Source organism: Pelophylax lessonae (genome assembly GCF_965119305.1).
Source record: "Pelophylax lessonae genome assembly, chromosome: 6".
NCBI classification, from domain to species: domain Eukaryota; kingdom Metazoa; phylum Chordata; class Amphibia; order Anura; family Ranidae; genus Pelophylax; species Pelophylax lessonae.
In genome coordinates this window covers 46049895-46069922 of record NC_138773.1, presented here as the reverse complement: position 1 = coordinate 46069922, position 20028 = coordinate 46049895, and the positions used below count along the sequence as shown (strand labels likewise).

General features: G+C 42.3%; 1 protein-coding gene across 1 annotated transcript; it reads right to left on the bottom strand.

The window, feature by feature from the left end:
• Positions 1-1748: 1748 nt before the first annotated feature.
• Positions 1749-19744, bottom strand: MSS51 (MSS51 mitochondrial translational activator; the record flags this gene model as incomplete). The annotated part of the gene is made up of 6 exons (XM_082261926.1): positions 1749-2570; positions 4659-4752; positions 11691-12254; positions 16851-16975; positions 19268-19423; positions 19563-19744. The coding sequence occupies 6 exons, from the start codon at positions 19742-19744 to the stop codon at positions 2357-2359; spliced, it is 1335 nt and encodes a 444-aa protein (XP_082118052.1). The 3' UTR covers positions 1749-2356.
• Positions 19745-20028: the final 284 nt, after the last annotated feature.

The window sequence follows — 20028 nt, the reverse complement described above, 5'->3', positions numbered from 1 at the left end:
TCTAATTTGTAGCAAATTTGAATGGCAGGTCTCTATTAAGAGAAAAGTTGAAGTGGTGAGTCTACCGCAAGAGCTCTGCAAGTCTACAGCACGAAAATTCAGCCACAGTGACCCCTGTGGTGGGATGATTATTGCACAACATAACTCAACCAGAACTTGCAGCAGATTTGCAGAATGTTTTCAAAGAAAGTTGACCCGGAGTCATGCAATGCGGACTTGCTGCAATTGTGCAACAAACTTGTGAAGCCTGGCAAGTCTAGCAATAGCTTAACAAGTCATTTTCAATTTTTTGGAAGCACTTGAGAATGTGAGTGTTCTTATATACTTTTTATTGGAAAACGTTTTTAATAAACATATTTGCGCAATGATCAATTTTAATTTATTTTTGGGGAAATCTGAGTAACCACCAAAATTTGGGCCAATCACTTCTGGATTACTAAAGCAAGTCCACTCATCGGATCCAGAGTATAATACCTCCATAGCAGAGAAGGCATACCAAAGCTGTTTAGGTCCTGGGGGGCTGATTTGTTCTGGTAAGTGGCCACTACTTACCTACTGTAGGTGGAGGAGCACGGAGCACTTATACACCAGCACTTTATTGTTTTGGAGCACGGATCACTTTTTGGGTACTCGCAGCAACAACCCCCTTTTATAAGAGACTTATGAACTTTATACCTTCATGTGAAGTCACATAAATTGTCTAGTAAATGCATTACAGCAACTTCAATTAATATAATATATATATATATAAATTATATATATAATGTAATATTTTTTTTTATCTTGGAATGCACAACTATTAGTCATTTGCACATTGATACTTTGCACATATTTTTTTGCACTTTGGAAACACGTTTGCACTTTTATTGTAAGCACGCAGGCAATCTGCATAAAAATATTTCTATTTATTTTTTATTTTTTATACATTTGAATAAGGGTAGTACTCACAACAACCTATATACCTGATTTAAGCACATACAGTACCTAAATTGATGGCGACATTACCAGATTGCTTGCTGTCTATGACCCCAAACCAGCTCAAACTTCGGAATTCTATTATTCGAAATTTGGACCACACGGGCCCATTCTTGCAAAGTCATGCCATCCTTTAATATTATTTCACACTGTAACTAAGACCACGTTTCAGCATAGTTCACACTGGCCCATCGCCTATCTAAATGTATGAAGTGCTAAATGTCCCCACTGCCCCTGAAGAACCAATCCCAAATAAGCATTACACTCACCATGGTTCAGCTTTAAAATCGACCACCCTAAATTTTTAAAAGTAAAGTCCCACCTAAGAGTAGACCCTACAATATTCCCACTACTGTCTGCAATGTTAAGAAGAAGTTCTTTAGTAGGCCTTTCTAATCTCAGAGTGACTCTGTAGGGTTCCATTTTATGACTTTGCAATGCCCACCCATCATTTTCCTGTCCATTGACTGAACCCCTTTTGACCACTGAGGTGCTCGTATTGGAAAGGAGATGGTTGTAGGTAGGACTCAGCTCCATCGAGAATAGCTTATCCCCACATCACAGGAACTCAGGCACAACATGGCTAACATGTCTACTTAACCTAGGGCAATATCAGACCACCTGCACACAGCATTCAATAAAACTTTATTGTTTGGAGACACAGACATCAAAGCCTGACCAGGGGTCTCCCCCTCCCCAACGCGTTTCGTCTTTTCACAGGTTTAGGATTATTGAGCGCTAAAAGATTTGACATCCAACCAGTCTTTCATCAATGGAGAGTGGACAAGCTCTATTTGGTGTCTGCCCTGGAACATTAGAGTAGTTGGCGAGGCCTAGAGACAGTGACCTTATACTATCAGATTCTTGTTTTAGGCAAGGATCTTTTTCCAGTTAAATGTTATGCTTTAATAACAGGTTCTCTTCAAAGGGAAGCTACATTTTTTTAAAGCTTTTTCAGATATTCATTTGCAAGAGCGGTATTTCAGTTGTAGTGGTTTCGGGCGGCCCTTATCAGCTTCTTATATCTCTTGAGGATTTCATAGGTGACTTCTTCCATGGACTCACACCAATCAAAAGCTAACATGACTTCGTGTGACTAGTTGATATTATCTTAGCACTGTTCAGCACGGATGCTGGCTGTATTGCTTGGCATTTAAAGGGCCACTAGAGGGATTGTCTACTGATAAAAATATGGAACAGCAAGCAAGAGAAATAGGAAAGTTACATTGGAAAGGTGACTTTTGCCATCATGATTCGCAATGCGTACTCACTGACTATGCACTATAGGTTCCCTCCGGGTCTTTGGGGATTCCATTGGTGGTAATCCCTGTATTACATAACAGGAATGGCCAGTTCTGGATGTTTAGTATAAGGAGCGGATCTAGTTTTCTTCCAATTCTCCCATGCTTATCTCTGCATCCTGCCAAGTGGGCCCCTTGAAGATTAGGAAGTGGGAGTTACTGGTGACGGGGGGCTTGTTAGGGTCAGACTGGACCTGTTCTGGTTTTTGGGAGTTGAATGGGAAGGGCCCGGCCCCAATAACCTTCGTTTCCAACTCAGCCAAGATCTGTAGGGAGTATTTCAGCTCTTGATCACTGTCAACAGAGAAAAGATTCTGAGTGTTAGTCATATCTGCCTTTACAGTTGAACTCTACCCTTCCCTTTAGTCCTGCACAGCTCTACAGGCTCCTCTCTTGTACTTAAAATGATTTGTCTGATTTCACTGCACACTGTGAGCTTCTCACAATTTGCATTAGAAGCTGCAACAAGTCACATATAGCCCGCCTCCTTTCCTGGATGGAGGACATCCAGCACCATCTAGTGCTTTTCTCCCCAGCCTGACTGTCCCTAGACTGCCCTTTTCATTCATTGGATTTCAGTTCTTTCAATCATGGAGGCTCAGCATCATATGTGGCCTACAGACCTATAGGCCTTAGTGTGGTCTACACGCTGTCTAGGAACACCCACTCCTCCAAACTGATATCCACCTATTAAAGTATTTTGATATTTTTATAACATTTCCTAAGAGCTAGCCCACTGCTTGCATCAGTGTTGAGGGCTCTTGAGAGGTGTTCAGAAAGCTATGTACAGCACCCTGCCAGCGCCTCTCACCAGCCATGATCTACTTGCATTGGATAGAGAAGCACAGAGACCCAATGATGACATCACTGGCTCAAAAATAAGGCTTGTAATAAAAGCAGATAGGTTTTAAATAAAACAGCATGTCCACGAGGGTGGAGGATGGAAACCAGGGCAGGCAATATATACTGTAAGCAGCTTAAAGGTATCCCTTTAAAGGTTTTGGTTCTAGTTGGCTTTTATGGTCTTGCTGGGATGGATACACAAAGAGTAATGGGATATACCTTCATAGAGAAATAGCTTCTCTTGTCTCACTCTATAGCTAGACACGTAACTAAATGTCCAGGCCTATAGTCATGTGGTCACAGCCAAAGCCAGCCTGAACTCTGATCCTCCCCTTAAGCAGCAATCACATACCTAGGCATAGGAGAGTGCTCATCAGACAGATTGTCCAATCTAATTGAACATCTCCACACGAGTGGACACAGGTCAGTCCTTGATTGTGAGTTTGGGTCTGACCACTGTAGCACAGAAGACAGCTGGAGGTCTTTCTGCCCATCACCTTCTCTGAGTTATTCTATGTATGACCAGCTCATTAGATGTCTGTGTTACACCAGAACCACCAATTAGCGCCAAGTCTGCACTGAGTAGGGATATCTCTTATCCCTTATCTCCTCTCTTGGCAGCTATATAAAAGGTTATAAAGGGTTATAAAAGAAAGGACGAAAGAAGCTGGCCTAGCACAGCTTGCAAGAAAGAAAAGACCTGTTGGTCTGCCTACGGGAGGGAAATTTACCCTGCAATATTAAATTTCGCCACTAGATAGAGCCCAGAATATATTTTATTAGTAGAAGACAAGGACTGTTCAGCTTTAAAGTGGTAATAAAGCTTGCTTTGCAATTTTTACCTACAGATAATAATGCATACTAGCACATTATGCAATTGCCTTTCAGGTTTTTTTTTATAACCACCCGCGGTTTACTACCGCTTCAATAAAAGCTCCCATTATCCTTCTGTCTAAGAAAAGGAAACAGGTGCATCCTTGGAGCTCAGACTCAACTGAGGGAGAGAGAAAAGCAGCCATCATATCTGCAGCACATGTTGTGCATATACATATATGTTCCCTACAGGCAGCATCGTTAGTGAGCATCTGCAGTCTAATTATTTTATTGTGCTTCTGCATATTTTATACACTGGTTTGTATGTATTTCTTATCAGTTTTTTTCCTAATAGTTTCACCCACCCTGTTTTGTTAGTAAAGTTTCCAGATTATATTTGGTCTGGCCTTTTGCAGAATAGGAGGGTTTAGATGTATGTCAAATTACAGACAGGGAAACGTGTAGCGAGGACAGAACACCTGTGCCAGGGAATTTATTTTTAATTTTTTTTTTGGAGTATTCTAGTTCTCCAGAAAATTCAGAGCCACAATGTAAGTTCATAACAAATTGTTTATGAAAAGGAAAAATGCTGCAAGTAAGGATTTCAATTGCTTGATTTTCCTGTGCTTTTACCTGTAATTTCTTTTTTTTTTTTTTTTTTGGTGACAGGGTCTATTTAAATGGAACAGGACCACTGTAAATGACATGCCAAGGCTGCACACTTACCTGTACATTGTAAACAGACAGGGGATGTTATAATCCCGCAGGAGAAGCAGGGTGGGAAGCCAGCCTTCTGTAAGACCCTGCGAGGCGTGGAATCCTGCAAAATGCAGAGACAAGGCAGAAGGGTTTTGTGATTATCCCATGAACTCTCTAATGATCCTAAGAACAAACTTATTTATACAAGTACAAACTGGAGGAAAGCTAAAAAAGTGTACTGATGTTCTAAAGGCTGTCACAAACAGTTCCCTTAATTAAAGAATAACCTTAATAGCTGCCAATGTGCACAGCTCCACCTACAGGCAAGAAATGGAACTGCAGCCTAGTAAAATCAAATCTATGTGATAACCTCCTGACATAATAATAATAAAAAAAAAAACACAACTAAGCATACATAAATGTGTGTAATATTCTCTCTCTCTCTCTCTCTCTCTCTCTCTCTCTCTCTCTATATATATATATATATATATATATATATATATATATATATATATATATATATATATATATATACTGTATGTAAATATAATTGTGACATCCAGAGATATAAAACAGACTCTCAGAATAAGAAGCCCGAATCTGCAGCATCAAGAAGGATTCAATGGTGAAAATCCTAACAATGAACTTTTCCTATTTGGTCACCTTTGGCCTTTTAAATCTACCATTGTAGGTGTTTTTTTATTTTGTTATATTTGTTCCATAAGTGCAAAAATACCTGTTTATTCTGCCAGAAATCTTGAGCTGATACACTCTGCCTGTTCTGACTGTTCTCAGTTACATTGTTCTCAGCTCTCTCTACAGACTAAGTGCCCGTTCACACATATGCGATGCGGGAACCCTGTGAAGTATCCACTTAATCCCGACCTCCTTTTTACCTTTAGGACTTGCAGTCTGACCACAAAGACAGCCTGAGCCTCAGGCTGTCTTTGTGGTCAGACTGCAAGTCCTAAAGGTAAAAAGGAAGTATTTTAACAGACATTAGAAGATCGGAGTGCCTATGAGGATTTTTCACTTATTAATTACCCTGGAGAAGAGCATATGATAGGAGGTCGGGATTAAGTGGATACTTAGCCAGCCTTCGGAGGGACCCCTGAGAGTCACCCCAAACGCTGTTTACCCCCGTAGGGGTACCACCATCTGGTGAGTGCGGGATCAATAGGAGGGGAGCACTTATTTCCATATTGAGCACCCCCACCATTTCTGAATCTCTGGAATCCACTTCCTCCTGACAATTTTTTTTCCCTCCTCTCTATTTTGGGACTTATCTACACCTGATTGTGTATTTGTGGCACTATTTATTTTTTATATTTTTTTTGGACTTTTTACGCAAGTTGCTGGGACATTGCATATGATCTGATTTGTTATAATTTGATTCACCTAATTTAAATATTGCTATATAACCTCTGATCACTAGCACATGTATGCACTTGAATAAGAGCACTGTAATTTAACAATATTTAATTTATTTATTTATGCAACAATGTATCACTTTATTAATTGATTTTATAAGTGTGTTTTATAAGTGGCTCAGTTTTACACATTTGATTGTTACACACAGAATTTATTTATTTTTGTGACACTTATATTGGAATAACTTTATACACTTTTACTTCCACCTCCCACTATTCACTCACAAAAATATTTAACAATTTTTCAACATTCTTTATATTTTTAATTATTCACTGTATATCACTTTTTACTTTGTGTATTTAATATTTCAACACATTTTACTCTATTTATTACACAATATAAAGTGACCCACCAATATATTTATATTCCCTATTTCCTATTTTAGACAGCGCCACTTACCTCCACTCCCCCCATACTAGAATTGGAGAATGCTATGGAGAATTGGAGATGAGGAGGTGTTTGTAGTCCTAGGGTGATAACACCACTTCTTTATAGATAAAGTGAGTGTTGTCAACCTAGGATAGGAAATGTGAAGGATCAACAGTAAAGCTTGAGGCCCCATTTACACTTCACGAAACTCGTGTTTCCGCTCGCTATTTTGTGTGATGATTTTTACCCGATTCTGCGTGTCACCCATAGGGCAGCCCATTGAATTTAATCTGCGCGTTTGTCACCGAAAAGAAGGTTCTGCTCCTTTTTGGCCAACAAGCATCACATGATTTTCAAAGGCGTGTTATGCTTTGATTGCAGCGCTATTCTGTCGTGCAAAAATTGCAGCAAAATCACACCGCATTTGGGGATGTCATTTGGAAGCAATGGCACCCAAACGCGCGTTGTGCGTTTTGCAGCGATTGCTGTGCAATTTGGAAACGCAGGCACAATCTCAATGCTTCCTCCCGTGATTCCAAATCAGAAAATGTGAATAGGGCCTTGAAAAGCCGAACGAGGGCAGCCACCACATCTAAGCAAGCTGCAATAGATTACAGAGATCTTGGGTTTAGATACCTTTTATGTATTCATTTCTCTATTTTTCTGTTTCTCGTTAATGCTAAATAATGGTTTAGCCTCTAAATCTCTAGAACAAGCAATAAATTCCTAATAAATCGCTGTAAGTCTAAATGTAATCTGCGTTCCTAGACCTTCTCCCAGCATTCCCCACTATCCGTCCATCCATCCTGGGATTGACCTCACTTAACCACCTGTTTGGTTGGTCCTCTTTATCCCAGGCCCTTACCCATGTTGTATGCACAGCTGTCCCTGTGTATCTTCACAAGACTTTCTCTGGCGTAGTTGGGAGATTATTCAGGCTTTCTCCCGCTGCTCTGGGGTTTCAGGCTACCGATTCTGGCAGGCAGGGGTCGGATAAAAGGGGCTTCGCAGGAGATTCTCAGATAAACCTCTACAAGGGCCATAAATACATGGCATTGCTTGGCTCCATCTAAAGATGTAACGATGGAGTTGAGAACATTTCTAGCATTGGACTGTAACCCGGCACCTCTGAGCTCATCGTGTCATAGGGTATTCCAAGGCTTAAAGGATAAATGCACTTTAATACAAAGTGTACTTACCCCTTTTTACACCCCTTTCCCCTGACCTAACCTAACCCACCCTCCCCCTGCACAGATACATACTGTACCTACTATAACTGATGGCTGTGGTTCTATGGGCTATTTATATCAGTGATGCAAGTCTTCATCTGTCCAGCCAGGAGAGTGAGGATGTAACCTGGCCATACATTATACAATTTTCTCTTTTTCAATTTCCTTTAGACTTACCTTCAACTATAAAGTGCAAGGGCCTGCCTGATTGCATAGTGTTTAACCACTTCAGCTCAGGATCGTTTTACCCCCTTAATGACCAAGCATGGGCATCTGCAAGGGGGGGGGCAAGGGGGGTGCGCCACCTGGAAATTTCCTGGCCTGCTCTAAGAGGGGAATCTATGTGGACCCTGCTGTAAAGAGGGATCTATAGGGGACCCTGGGCTGGCCTGCTCTAAAGGGGATCTATGGGGCACCCTGGCCTGCTCTAAACGGGATCTATGGGGATCCTGGCCTGCTCTAAAGGGGGTCATATTGGCTATATATATATATATATATATATATATATATATATATATATATATATATATATATATTATTTGCAGGGAGAGTCTGGAGTACCTGGTGGTGCAGGAAACCCTGGTAGCACGGGGAATATAGGTGGAAAGGTAAGACTGAAGATGGATCTATGAGACCTCACTTCAACTATATAGTGCAAGGGCCTGCCTGATTGCATACAAAGCGAAAGTGTTTAACCACTTCAGCTCCGGATCGTTTTACCCCCTTAATGACCAGGCATGGGCATCTACAAGGGGGGGGGGCAAGGGGGGTGCCTCCCCTGGAAATTTCCTGGCCTGCTCTAAGAGGGGAATCTATGGGGACCGTGCTCTAAAAGGGGATCTATAGGGGACCCCTGGGCTGGCCTACTCTAAAGGGGGATTCTATGGGGACCCTGCTCTAAAGGGGATCTATGGGGGACCTTGGCCTGGCCGGCTCTAAAGTATGATCTATGGGAACCCTAGCCTGCCGTAAACGGGATCTATGGAGATCCTGGCCTGCTCTAAAGGGGGTCATATTGGCTATATATATATTCTTTGCTGGGAGTGCCTGAAGTACCTGGTGGTGCAGGAAAACCTGGTAGCACGGGGAATATAGGTGGAAATGTAAGACTGAAGATGGATCTATGAGACCCGCTCTAAAGGGCAGCTATGGGGGACCCTGGCCTGCTCTAAAGGGGGATCTTTGGGGGCGAAAAGGGGTGGAGCGAGGGTGACCTTAAAATTATACCACCGCCCCGAAAAACATTCTTCGGATGCCCACGTGACCAGGCCATTTTTTTTCGAAACGGCACTGTGTTACTTTAACTGACAATTGCGCTGTCGTGCGACGCTGTACCTAAATAAAATTGATGTCCTTTTTTTCCCATTTCCCCTTTTGGTGGTATTTCATCACCACTGCGTTTTTTATTTTTTGCCTTATAAACAAAAAGACCGACAATTTAAAAAAAAAAAACAATATTTTTTACTTTCTGCTATAAAATATATCCCCCAAAAAATGTAAAAAATCAAATTTCTTCATCAGTTTAGGCCAATATGTATTCTGCTACATCTTTTTGGTAAAAAAAAATCCCAATAAGCGTATATTGATTGGTTTGTGCAAAAGTTATAGCGTCTGCAAACGATGGGATACTTTTATGGAATTTTTTTTTTCCTACTTAGCAGAAACACAAGATCTCTGTCTTCCTTCCTATCAGAACGGTGATCTGTTTACATAGGCAAGACCACCATTCTGTGTCTCTCGGGAGCAATCACCAATGACCGGCAGACATGGGGCGTGCGCCCCCTGGAGACCCTGCATGAAATGACGTACAGGTACGTGATTTCATGCAAGGGAGCCGACCTGCTGCAGTAAAAGTACGTCAGGCAGTTGGCATTAGGTTAGGTTTGACCTCATATTATATGGTTTTGGTAAATCTAAAGAAAAACTGTAAAATGTATGGCCAGCCTAACACCACTGGAATGTAAACTAAAAGTGGAACCATGTCCAGCAGATTAAGATAAACATGCCTCTGTAGAGGAAGAGGGATAGTGAGATTAAGTCAGGGGAAGAGGGCGAAAAGTACACATGCACTTTTGTTTTAAAGCTTTTGGGGCTCATTAACACTAGCTGTTTAAGAACAGTAAACCCCCACAGTTAAGCCATGTTTTTACAGCTCCCCTTTAGCTGCAGAGGCAGTGGCTGTCGGTGCACACATGCCACAACAGCGATGCTTTGCTTTGCCCTTGCAGCAGGAAATATACCTCCGCCCCCTCTCGCTTTCAGTGAGTATAGCTACAGTGTTCAAGGGGTTAAAGCAGCCAGTGAGGAGGTGATACAACACCTCCTCACTGCCTGCCAAATGCTCTCTGAGGAGCAATCCAAACATAGATCACTCTTCAAAGAGCATACAAAATGAAAACAAGCCCGTAGCACAGTTCTTTGCACTAGAAAAATATATATATATTAAAAGTCAGCAGCTGCAAATTCTGTAGTTGCTGACTTTTAACCACCACCAAGCCAATTCTGACAATTCTCTCCTACATGCAAAAATCATCATTTTGCGCGGTCGTGCGACGCTGTACCCAAATAAAATTGACGTCCTTTTTTTCCCACAAATAGGTGGTATTCGATCACCTGTGCGATTTTTATTTTTTTTTCGCTAGAAAAAAAAGTAAAAAAGAAAAGAAAAAAGCGAAAATTTAAAAAAAAAAAAAAAAAAACAATATTTTTCACATTCTGCTATATGACATTCTCTAAAAAAAATGTAAAAATCAAATTTTTTTAACATTTTAGGCCAATTTGTTTTCTGCTACATATTTTTGGTAAAAAAAAAAATCGCAATAAGCGTATTTTGATTGGTTTGTGCAGAAATTATTGAGTCTACTAACTACGGGAAAGATTTATGTCATTTTTATAGTTTTTTTTTTTTTTACTAGTAATGGCGGCGATCTGCAATTTTTTGTTGGACTGCGACATTGCGGCGGACACATCGGACCCCTAACTGACATTTTTGACACTTTTGGGGGTACCAGTGACATTACTACAGTAATCAGTGCTATAAATATGCACTGTTACTGTAATAGTGCCATTGGCAGGGAAGGGGTTAATACTATTGGTGATCAAGGGGTTAAATGTAAGCCTAGGGGAGTTATTCTTACTGTGGGGGGGGGGGGGGTTGGGCTTGTGAGATGACCATAGAGACACGCGATCCTATATAGCAGGATCACATGGTCTCTGTGATCATCTCAGGGAGAAGGACGGACGGCTGTGTTTACCGTCCGTCCGTCCGTCCTTCTCTGTCAGCGGGGGGAGATCGCCAGTGTTTTAAATTAGAGGGGCAAAGGTTTAAAAGTAATATGAGGAAGTATTACTTTACTGAGAGAGTATTGGATGCATGGAATAACCTTCCTGCAGAAGTGGTAGCTGCAAATACAGTGAAGGAGTTTAAGCATGCATGGGATAGGCATAAGGCTATCCTTCATATAAGATAGGGCCAGGGACTATTCAGAGGATTCAGATATATTGGGCAGACTAGATGGGCCAAATGGTTCTTATCTGCCGACACATTCTATGTGTCAGGCGGCAGTCGGAGCCGTCTGACACTCGCACTGGCTTCCCCGCTGACGAGCGGGGGCGGGATCGCACCGGTGGCAGCGGCGCGCACTCGCCCCCTAGCTCCTCCCAGGCGAGCGCCATACATGTATGGGGTTTTGCCTGGGAGAGACAAGTACATCTGCGGTGGCTGGTCGTCAAGTGGTTAAAAAAAGCTGGAAGTAAACTCATCCCCAACTATGATAGTTTCCCTTTAAAGTTTATATAGCTATTCATAGTGTATATATAGACCCTACCCTTTTGACAGCAGTTCAATGTATAGCTCTACAGGATGCCTCCTTGTCATTAGCTTTAGCAGAATGTTTTACGACTACAGAAGCTATGGATTGCATTTCAACTGAGTTCTGTTCTGAGAAGTCCAGATTCCACACATCCTGAGTAGTGGTAGATCAAGTATCACGATGCACAGAATACAGAGAAAGCAAAGTGAGATAAATACCTGGATGGAAGCCCACCACGAGATCAGGCCTCGCCGCTCGTTGGTTCTCCACCAACGTCTCCCAGAAGATATGGTATAGGGCTTTGTAACCACTCAGATAGACTTTTCCACGTGGGCCATAAGCTGTCAGTGGAGATCTCATCACTGGACCGTGAACCACTTCTGGGCCGACCATAACCACCTCCAGACCCTGGTTCCCTGGAAACATCTTGGCAAGCTCATCGTAGTCTGTGTCCCGGATGTTCAAAGTCTCAATGTGAGAGGCGCCAACTACATGTACGGTGATTGGGCCGGTGTAGGGATCAATGCGGAAGGCATTCATAGCAAAACCAATAGTCAACGGCCTCGTGAAAAAGTCGCTAGTCAAGCGTTTGATAGACTCTTGCAGTTCGGCATTCTCAGGTTTTGGCTTTCCACAGTTGGACCAAAGGATGCCCATGTAACGTCCCGCCATGATGTTTGCTATCTTCTCCTCAAGGTTCTCTTGCATGGAGAACCAGTTATCCCAGGTCTTCACATTAGAAATAGACGTGGTCCAAGGGGAGGTGGTGAAAGGAATATCTCCTACAAGAAAAATACAGTGTGCTCCAAGAATTGTTAAAGAACTACCCCCCCCCCCCCCCATGGTTGGTCAATGGTCACCATTGCACCCCCTGAATGGAGATCTCCCAAACCTCGACCGCTACAGCAAAAAACAGAACTTTGCTTTTAGGGTGATTTACTTGTGTTGAATAATTGGTTACCATGACAGCGTCAGAGAGAAGATTTATTTTTATCTTAGTTGTAACGCTTCCAAATAATTTTCATTTTTTATTTTTACTTACAAAAGAGGGGTATGCGGCTTCTGATTTTGCAACCAATTTAACCACTTGACCTCCAGAAGGTTTTACCCCCTTTATGACCAGGTCGTTTTCTGCTATTCAGCACTGCGCTAATTTACCTGGCAATTGCCATTCAACACTGTATCCAAATGAAATTTCTATCATTTATTGCACACAAATAGAGCTTTATTTTAGTGTTATTTAATCACCACTGGGTTTTTTTTTATTTTTTCGCTATATAAAAGAAAAAAGACTGGACATTTTGAAAAAAAAAAACAAAAAAACATATTTTCTAATTTTTGTTATAAAATATTTCCAATAAAATCAAATTTCTTCTACAATTTTGGTCAAAATGTATTCTGCTACATGTTGATGGTAAAAAAAAAAAAAAAAAAAATTCCTGTTATGTTTATATTATTGGTGTCTGTGAAATTTATAGCATTTATAGCATTTATAAACTATGGTATGTAAGTATTTGAAAACTGATGGTGTCGTGGTGATCAGGTACACTGACTCGCGACAGAATGTAAAAAAAACACATTTTATTACATTTTTGAACAATTTTTTCTTGGTTCACGATTTTGTTTTCTTTTTTTAAATCTTTTTTTTATTTTTTTATACATGTTTATACCACAGTGACACTGTACTACTCTTGTGGGGGGGAGTGATCAGGCTTTTTTTTTTTTTATAACACTGTTATTGCTTATAGCAGTGATGATCACTGTTATAAGTAAAAGTTTTAGCAGTCATGATGAATGGCTTTCATTCATGACAGCTTAATTTCTATTGTGATCTGTGATTGGCTACAGCTAATCACATGGTACAGGGTGCTGTAATTGGCCCAGGTACCGTGTGATAGCTGTGGGCCAATCACAGCATCACAATAGTAAGTAAAACAGTCAAATAGAAGTCATTCATGACAGTTTTGCTTAAATTGAATGTGATTGCTATCATCATGTGCTGCTGAGCTTATCGGTGCCGTCCGCTAACAGTAAAAGTACTGTGAGTGGGTTGGCAAGTGAAAGACATTTCTTGATGGCCAGCTCCAACAAAACTGATATTTTAGTTTTGAGTGTATATTATTATTATTAATATTATACAGGATTTATGTAGTGCCAACAGATTGCGTAGCACTTTACAATGTTAGGGCAGACACTACAGTTACAATACAATTCAATACAGGAGGAATCAGAGGAAGCAGATTGGAAGCTTCCTTCTTGCAGCAGTGAGATTTCTTGTAGCCAGTGCTGGGACGAGGTCATCCAGTGCCCAGGGCAAAGATGTCAAATTATACCAACCCCCTTTCCCTGATGTGGGTGCCCTTGATCGTCTTCTGCATCTAGGATCTAAGATGAGATCCCACCCCAATCCACAGAACTGATCCACACCCTCACCTCTTGTCATTCATGAACGATCTGAATGCTGGCTCCTGTAGCCCTTCTCCACTCAACATTTAACCACTTTACCCCCGCTCACTGTGCCTCTACTGCGGCACAGTGGCTCGTTCCCGTCCAGTGACGTAGACCTATGTCGCTGGACTCCTCCCCTTGTGGGCGGCGCTCGCCTCCTCCCCTTGTGGGCGGTGGGCCGGAGGCTGGCTCCCGCTGTATTCAGTCACAGCGGGAGTCGGGCCAGGGGAGGAGCAGCGGTACCCCCAAAAGTGTCAAAAATGTCAGTCAAGGGTCCGATCTGTCCGCCGCAATGTCGCAGTCCCGCAAAAAAAAATCGCAGATCGCCGCCATTACTCGTTAAAAAAAAAACCACCAAAAATGACAGAAATCTTTCCCTTAGTTAGTAAACGCAATAACTTTTGCGCAAACCAATCAAAATACGCTTATTGTGATTTTTTTTTACCAAACATGGGTAGCAGAAAACAAATTGGCCAAAAATTTAAAAAAATTTTGATTTTTACATTTTTTTGGGGGGGATTTTCATATAAAAAAGATTTGAAAAATATTGTTATTTTTTCAAAATTTACGCTCTTTTTTTGTTTATAGCGCAAAAAGTAAAAATCGCACAGGTGATCAAATAAAACCAAAAGAAAGCTCTGTTTGTGGGAAAAAAAGGACGTACATTTCGTTTGAGTATGAGGTCGCACGACCGCACAATTGTCAGTTAAAGTCGCACAGTGCCGAATCGCAAAAAGTGGCCTGGACGGAAGACAGCAAAATCCTCCGGTGGTAAAGTGGTTAAAGATGTAAGAAGATAAGAGTCGCACTCCAGTATTAGCTTGTCCTGGTATTTTATTCGGTTGTCAACAAATCAACTTGCATACATCATGTCTTCACCCCCCACCCCCCCCAAAAAAACACACTTTCTTAAGGCACTTCACCACTGTGGGATTGCTTCTGAGGATAGAGTAGGTCTATCTACCCAAGGGAAATGTGTTTTTTCTAGGTGAAAACATCATGAATGCAGTTGTTATGCTGACAACAGAATACCAGGATGAGTTAATACTGGAGTGGGACTTTCAGCTTTTAGGATCTATGGTACTAGAACTACAGTGCTGCTTCTGCCTGTCTGACAGTTGCAACTTGCAATTTAAAAAAATGTCAGCCAGACAGAACCCTTAGAGTCCCATACACAGTACAGACTGCACCCCACTAAGTACCCCATTGTTGCAAACAATGGACCTTACTAGTGACATCACTATTGTCCTTCTCTGGTTCCTCCTGTCAGGTAGGGCAGCTCCCAGGGTGGGTCAGAAGGGATGTAAGATGGATGGAAGGGGTGAGGGTGGGCCCTCAGGTTGGTTGAATATACTCCATGGGCTGCTGCCTCGCATCTATGTGTGCCGCCTCTAACAACTACAGATCTTTGGTAGTTGAGTAATTTACAAATGTGGTGGGTTGTGCATCTTTCACCAAACTGTAGTCCTATAACGTAAAAGGTTCTGGTTCAGCCCAATGCAATCATGGGGACCAATCTTTATTCTTTACCTGCACCAAAGAAAGGTTAGGTCACCAAATTGCTGTGCTGTCTGGCTAAGCTATGAAAAACTTAGGACTGGCCAGATAGAATTACAAATCCTTTGGCAGGTAGAATAACTCCCATATCCTGTATATATTTTAATAGCATATTTAGCTGTTTGCCTGCAGTTCCTCTTTAAAATGGAACTAAACCCTCCTATCCTCTTCAGCCAAGAAAGCTGCCATCTTAGCCTCTGTTTGATTTGCAGTTGTCATATTGCTGCACATGTGATCAGTTATGATAGCAACCATTTGAGACGCTGGGAATATAACTGTTTTTTGAAACCATTAAATTGATGAGTTTAGTTCCCCTTTAAAGTGGAACTAAACACACCGATTTAACAGTTTCAGAAATAGTTACTATCCTGGCATGTGCTGAGAATGTTAACTGTCACGTTGGTTGTGCTCTCAACCAAACCATCGAATGTCTGGAGTCATAACTGATCACATGTGCAGCATCATGGCAGTTGAAGATCAAACAGAGGCTAAGATGGCAGCAGAGGCGTAACTAGAACCTTCAGGGCCCCAGTGCAAGAAACCATGAAAGGCCCCCCGGACCCCTGGTCGGGGCCCTTCCCTTCAAGCCTGGGGCTCTTCCCACTGATCCTGGGGCCCTTTAATTTCTTTTCGGGACCCTTTCACAAGTTCTGCAGTGGGCTCCCTTCCTGCCATCTTGGGTTCTCCCCACGGTGGTGGAATGCCAGGGCCCGGTCGCAAGTGTGACCGTTGCAATCCTGGAAGTTCACCCACTGGTGTCCGTAGTTTTTATTTTTTGGTATTTGAATTGTATTATTTTATTTTATTTTTTTATTTTTTTACAATGTCACTGACTATGACTCTGTCCATTCAGAAAAGGAAGGAGCTGGTAAATTACATATTTACTGACCCCTTCCTGGTTCTCTATTGTGACGCATCCCCTGCAGCAGCCGGCAGGAGAGGGAAGGGAGCACAGTGGGGGGGGGGGGGGCGCACAGGGGCCCAGAGACAGCAGAACCCAAGAGAACTGGATAGGAGGAGTGGCAGGGGCAGCATACAGAGGAACCAATCTCCTCCATTTTTCTCCTGCAGCTACAGGAGGAAAAAGGAGGACAGTGATTTCTCTACATGCTGCCCCCGCCGCCCCTCCTATCCAGGTGTACAGGGGAGCATGGGGCCCGGTTGCAGATGCAACCCCTGTAGTTACGCCCCTGGATGGCAGCTTTCTTGGCTGAAAATGATAGAAGGGTTTAGTTCTGCTTTAAGCCATACCGATTTGAACTTCTCCCATGTGGTCATACCCATTTTTACTGCGTCCCTGCGTCCATTTCTGTCCTCTTTTACTGTCCTGGCACTTTCCCAACTTCCCCAACCAGGAGTAAACTCACACATACCTGTAAAGATCAACCACTCCATCAGTCTGTCAATGGCAGCCAGTTTTAGCTTCCTGCAGAACTTCTTGTGCAAAGGCCAGTTCTCCCTGTGACATTCTGAGCTGCAATAGTACACATTCTGACACCTGCAAGAAAGCACCGATGTATAACTGCTAACATCAAAAAATATTTTCAACTGCTTAAAAAAATAATAATTTCTGCTTTTGGTGTATTTAAAGTGAACCTGTCTAAAAGTATAGGAACTGCAATTTCGTTGCGGTGCATTGAGTTAAGACGTCAGTGGCTCATGTGCACTCTCTATGCACTCTACACATCCCACAGTTCATAGCCCATCTCAGGAGCCAGCAAGAGTGGGTTGGGTAAGTTCCTACTTACATTGGGACCATAAAGAATGTAGCCACCCCATACCTGCCAACTGTCCCATTTTTCCCGGGACAATCCTGGCAAATAGGAGCCTGTCCCGGGTAATTTACATTGTCCCAGTTAAACAGGGACAATGTAAATAATTTTTTTTTTTTAATTTTGTTTCACACAGTGTCGGTCTCACCCTAGCTAGGTGTTGTAGTTCTGGCAGCAGGTTGTCTCTCTCTGGGTGCCCGCTCACTCTTCCCGCCTGTCGCAAATTTAACGTGTCACCGGAGGCAGGGTGTCAGCATGGTGCACTTTCCGAAATCCGCCAGCAGGGGGAGGCAGAGCACCTTCCGACAAGCTGACACTTTAGAATTGCAGGGAATTGTGATGAGAATTTTAAACTTTAGGCAGAAGTAGTGCATCTGAATGCGAGAATTATTCCAACTCTGCTACTTTGGCCTCAAGTTTTCAATTCCCTTTTCAAATTCCTGTAATTCTCTCTTTGTGACGTAGACCCTATAATCTGATAAGTAGGCGGAGATTAATTATGCAGAATGGGCGGAGCTTCAGGGAAGTGGGTGTGGTAAGTAATTGATAGCTGTGCTGCAAAGTGTCCCTGGAAATTTTTTTCAAATGTTGGCAACTATGCCACCCTCTAACAGGAAGTCAGATTAAAACAGCAATAAAAGAAGGGATTTTGAGGAGGCTGAGGGCAATGGATGGAATTTAGGAATATATTTGTGTAGCACCCTCTTGCTAGGATGATAGGTCAATTTAGTAGTGGGACAGTTGTTGCTTTCTTTTGGCTGTTCTGGGTTTCTCAGGATGCTGGTTTTTATTGCTCTCCCTGCATTCTGGAGATTTTTAAAACCTAGGGAGTGGAGCAAGACAAATGGGCAACATAAATATTTATAGTGCTGCAGCCAATCCCTGGGGAGGTGGGCTCAGAAGGTGACTGAGGAGCACATAAATTGTCTGAGATTTAGAACAGCAGGGCTTCCTCTTGAAGGGATTCCACCTGCTTGGGTGGGGGCAGAGATGTATAGTAACTAAGTAGAACTACTTCACTACTGTACTTAAGTACCGAAAAGGCGGTATCTGTACTTTCCTGGAGTAGAATTTTTTTCTCCTACTTCCACTTTTACTTCACTACATTTTTTTTTCGATGATTTCAATACTTCTACTCCGATATTTTTTTTTTTGTGCTGCATAGTTACTCGTTACTATTATAAGAATTACCACTGCCAGAACAGTAGATGGCAGGTTTCATGAAGCTCAAAACATGTGTATTATCAGCGCATACGAAAATAAATGCTACTGTATGCATAAATAAAAGCCGCATTTGAAATAATAAAAAACAATAGGATATTCAAACTTTTGACTTCTTTCTTTAATAACTACATAACACAGTACTTGTACTTTTACTTTCAGTACTTGAGTAGCAATTTTTTTTTCAAAACTACTGGTACTTTTACTTTCAGTACTTGAGTAGCAAAATTTTTACAAAAACTACTTGCAATACTTAAGTACAAAAAATGTTGAATACTTTAGTACTTCTACTCAAGTCACTTTTTGATCGAGCACTTCCACTTCTACTCAAGTCACTTTTTGATCGAGCACTTGTACTTTTACTCAAGTATGGGTTTTCGAGTACTTTATACAACTCTGGGTGGGGGGTGGCTACCCCCACCCCAAGCCAACCTACTGGTTCACACTGCTGATTAATGAGGTTCTGGCTGTGGCAGAGCTGGGGGGGCCTACACCTGAAAATATGTCTGACACCCTAAGACTTCACTTATGGATCCAGTCCGCACAGCCTCCCGGGAAGGCACCTGGAGGTAGCTGCCTCACTGGAAGGCACAGCGGTTCTTCTGGCCTCATGGAGACTACTTTATTACCAAATCCCGGTGGCAGTGTAATATGAGGATAGCCGGGCCAAGTAGTTTCTCTCCTGGGGGTTCATACCTCTGCCTTCCCCTAGTCTCTCTTGGTATAATGGTACTCTCAACTTAGGAGAAGCTCTGTTCCTGAAGATGAGATGATGACAACGTAACACCGGACTCTACCTTTTACAACGCCTCATACTACGGGCATCAGGAGCACTGGACGGGAGCTTCTTGCACTGAACGCAGAATTTGTAAGTGTCCTCCATCTTCTGAAACATCTCCGAATATGACCTGATGCCAAAATTTGCAGCAAGATTGTTACCCTCCACCGCAGACCTGTGAGGAGCAGAGAGATGGACAGACGTGAAATACTGGGTCTTGAGATGGGCTTACCAAAAATAATTCAAATTGAGTTACTTTTATCTGGGCCTTAAACGTTAAATGTGGGAGAACAATATGGAGTCTCTCTAGTCACCTGTACTCCTCGAAGCTCCCCATGTTCAGTTTCTGCAGGATGACATTGGACAAGCCTGGTACTTTGCTGTCCATGGCCATGAACCCTAGAGAGTCGGTGTAGTAGCTGCTGGTGGCTCCCGAGGCCAATTTAGGTTTATTGGCGGATTTCGACTTTGCAGCCTTTGCCTTTTTCTCAGCCATGGTGTCTGGGAGGTACAGAGCTGCATTGGAGATAAAAAGTGCTATCAGTATTATATGGTTTTCCAAAATACCAGAACAAGATGGAAGTTTGCTTTAGGCAGAATTTCAGGCAGCTAAATGCAGAGATGAAATACACACAGACAGTACATTGGAGCTGTTTTATCTGCCAAAGGAGTTGTATTGATGGCAAGGAGCCTAATTTTTTTTCTGCTGCAGTTTCACTTTCACCTACAGGTTTCCTCTTCACCCTCCTGTCTGTGATTCGATAGTGCAGCAGGAGCAGC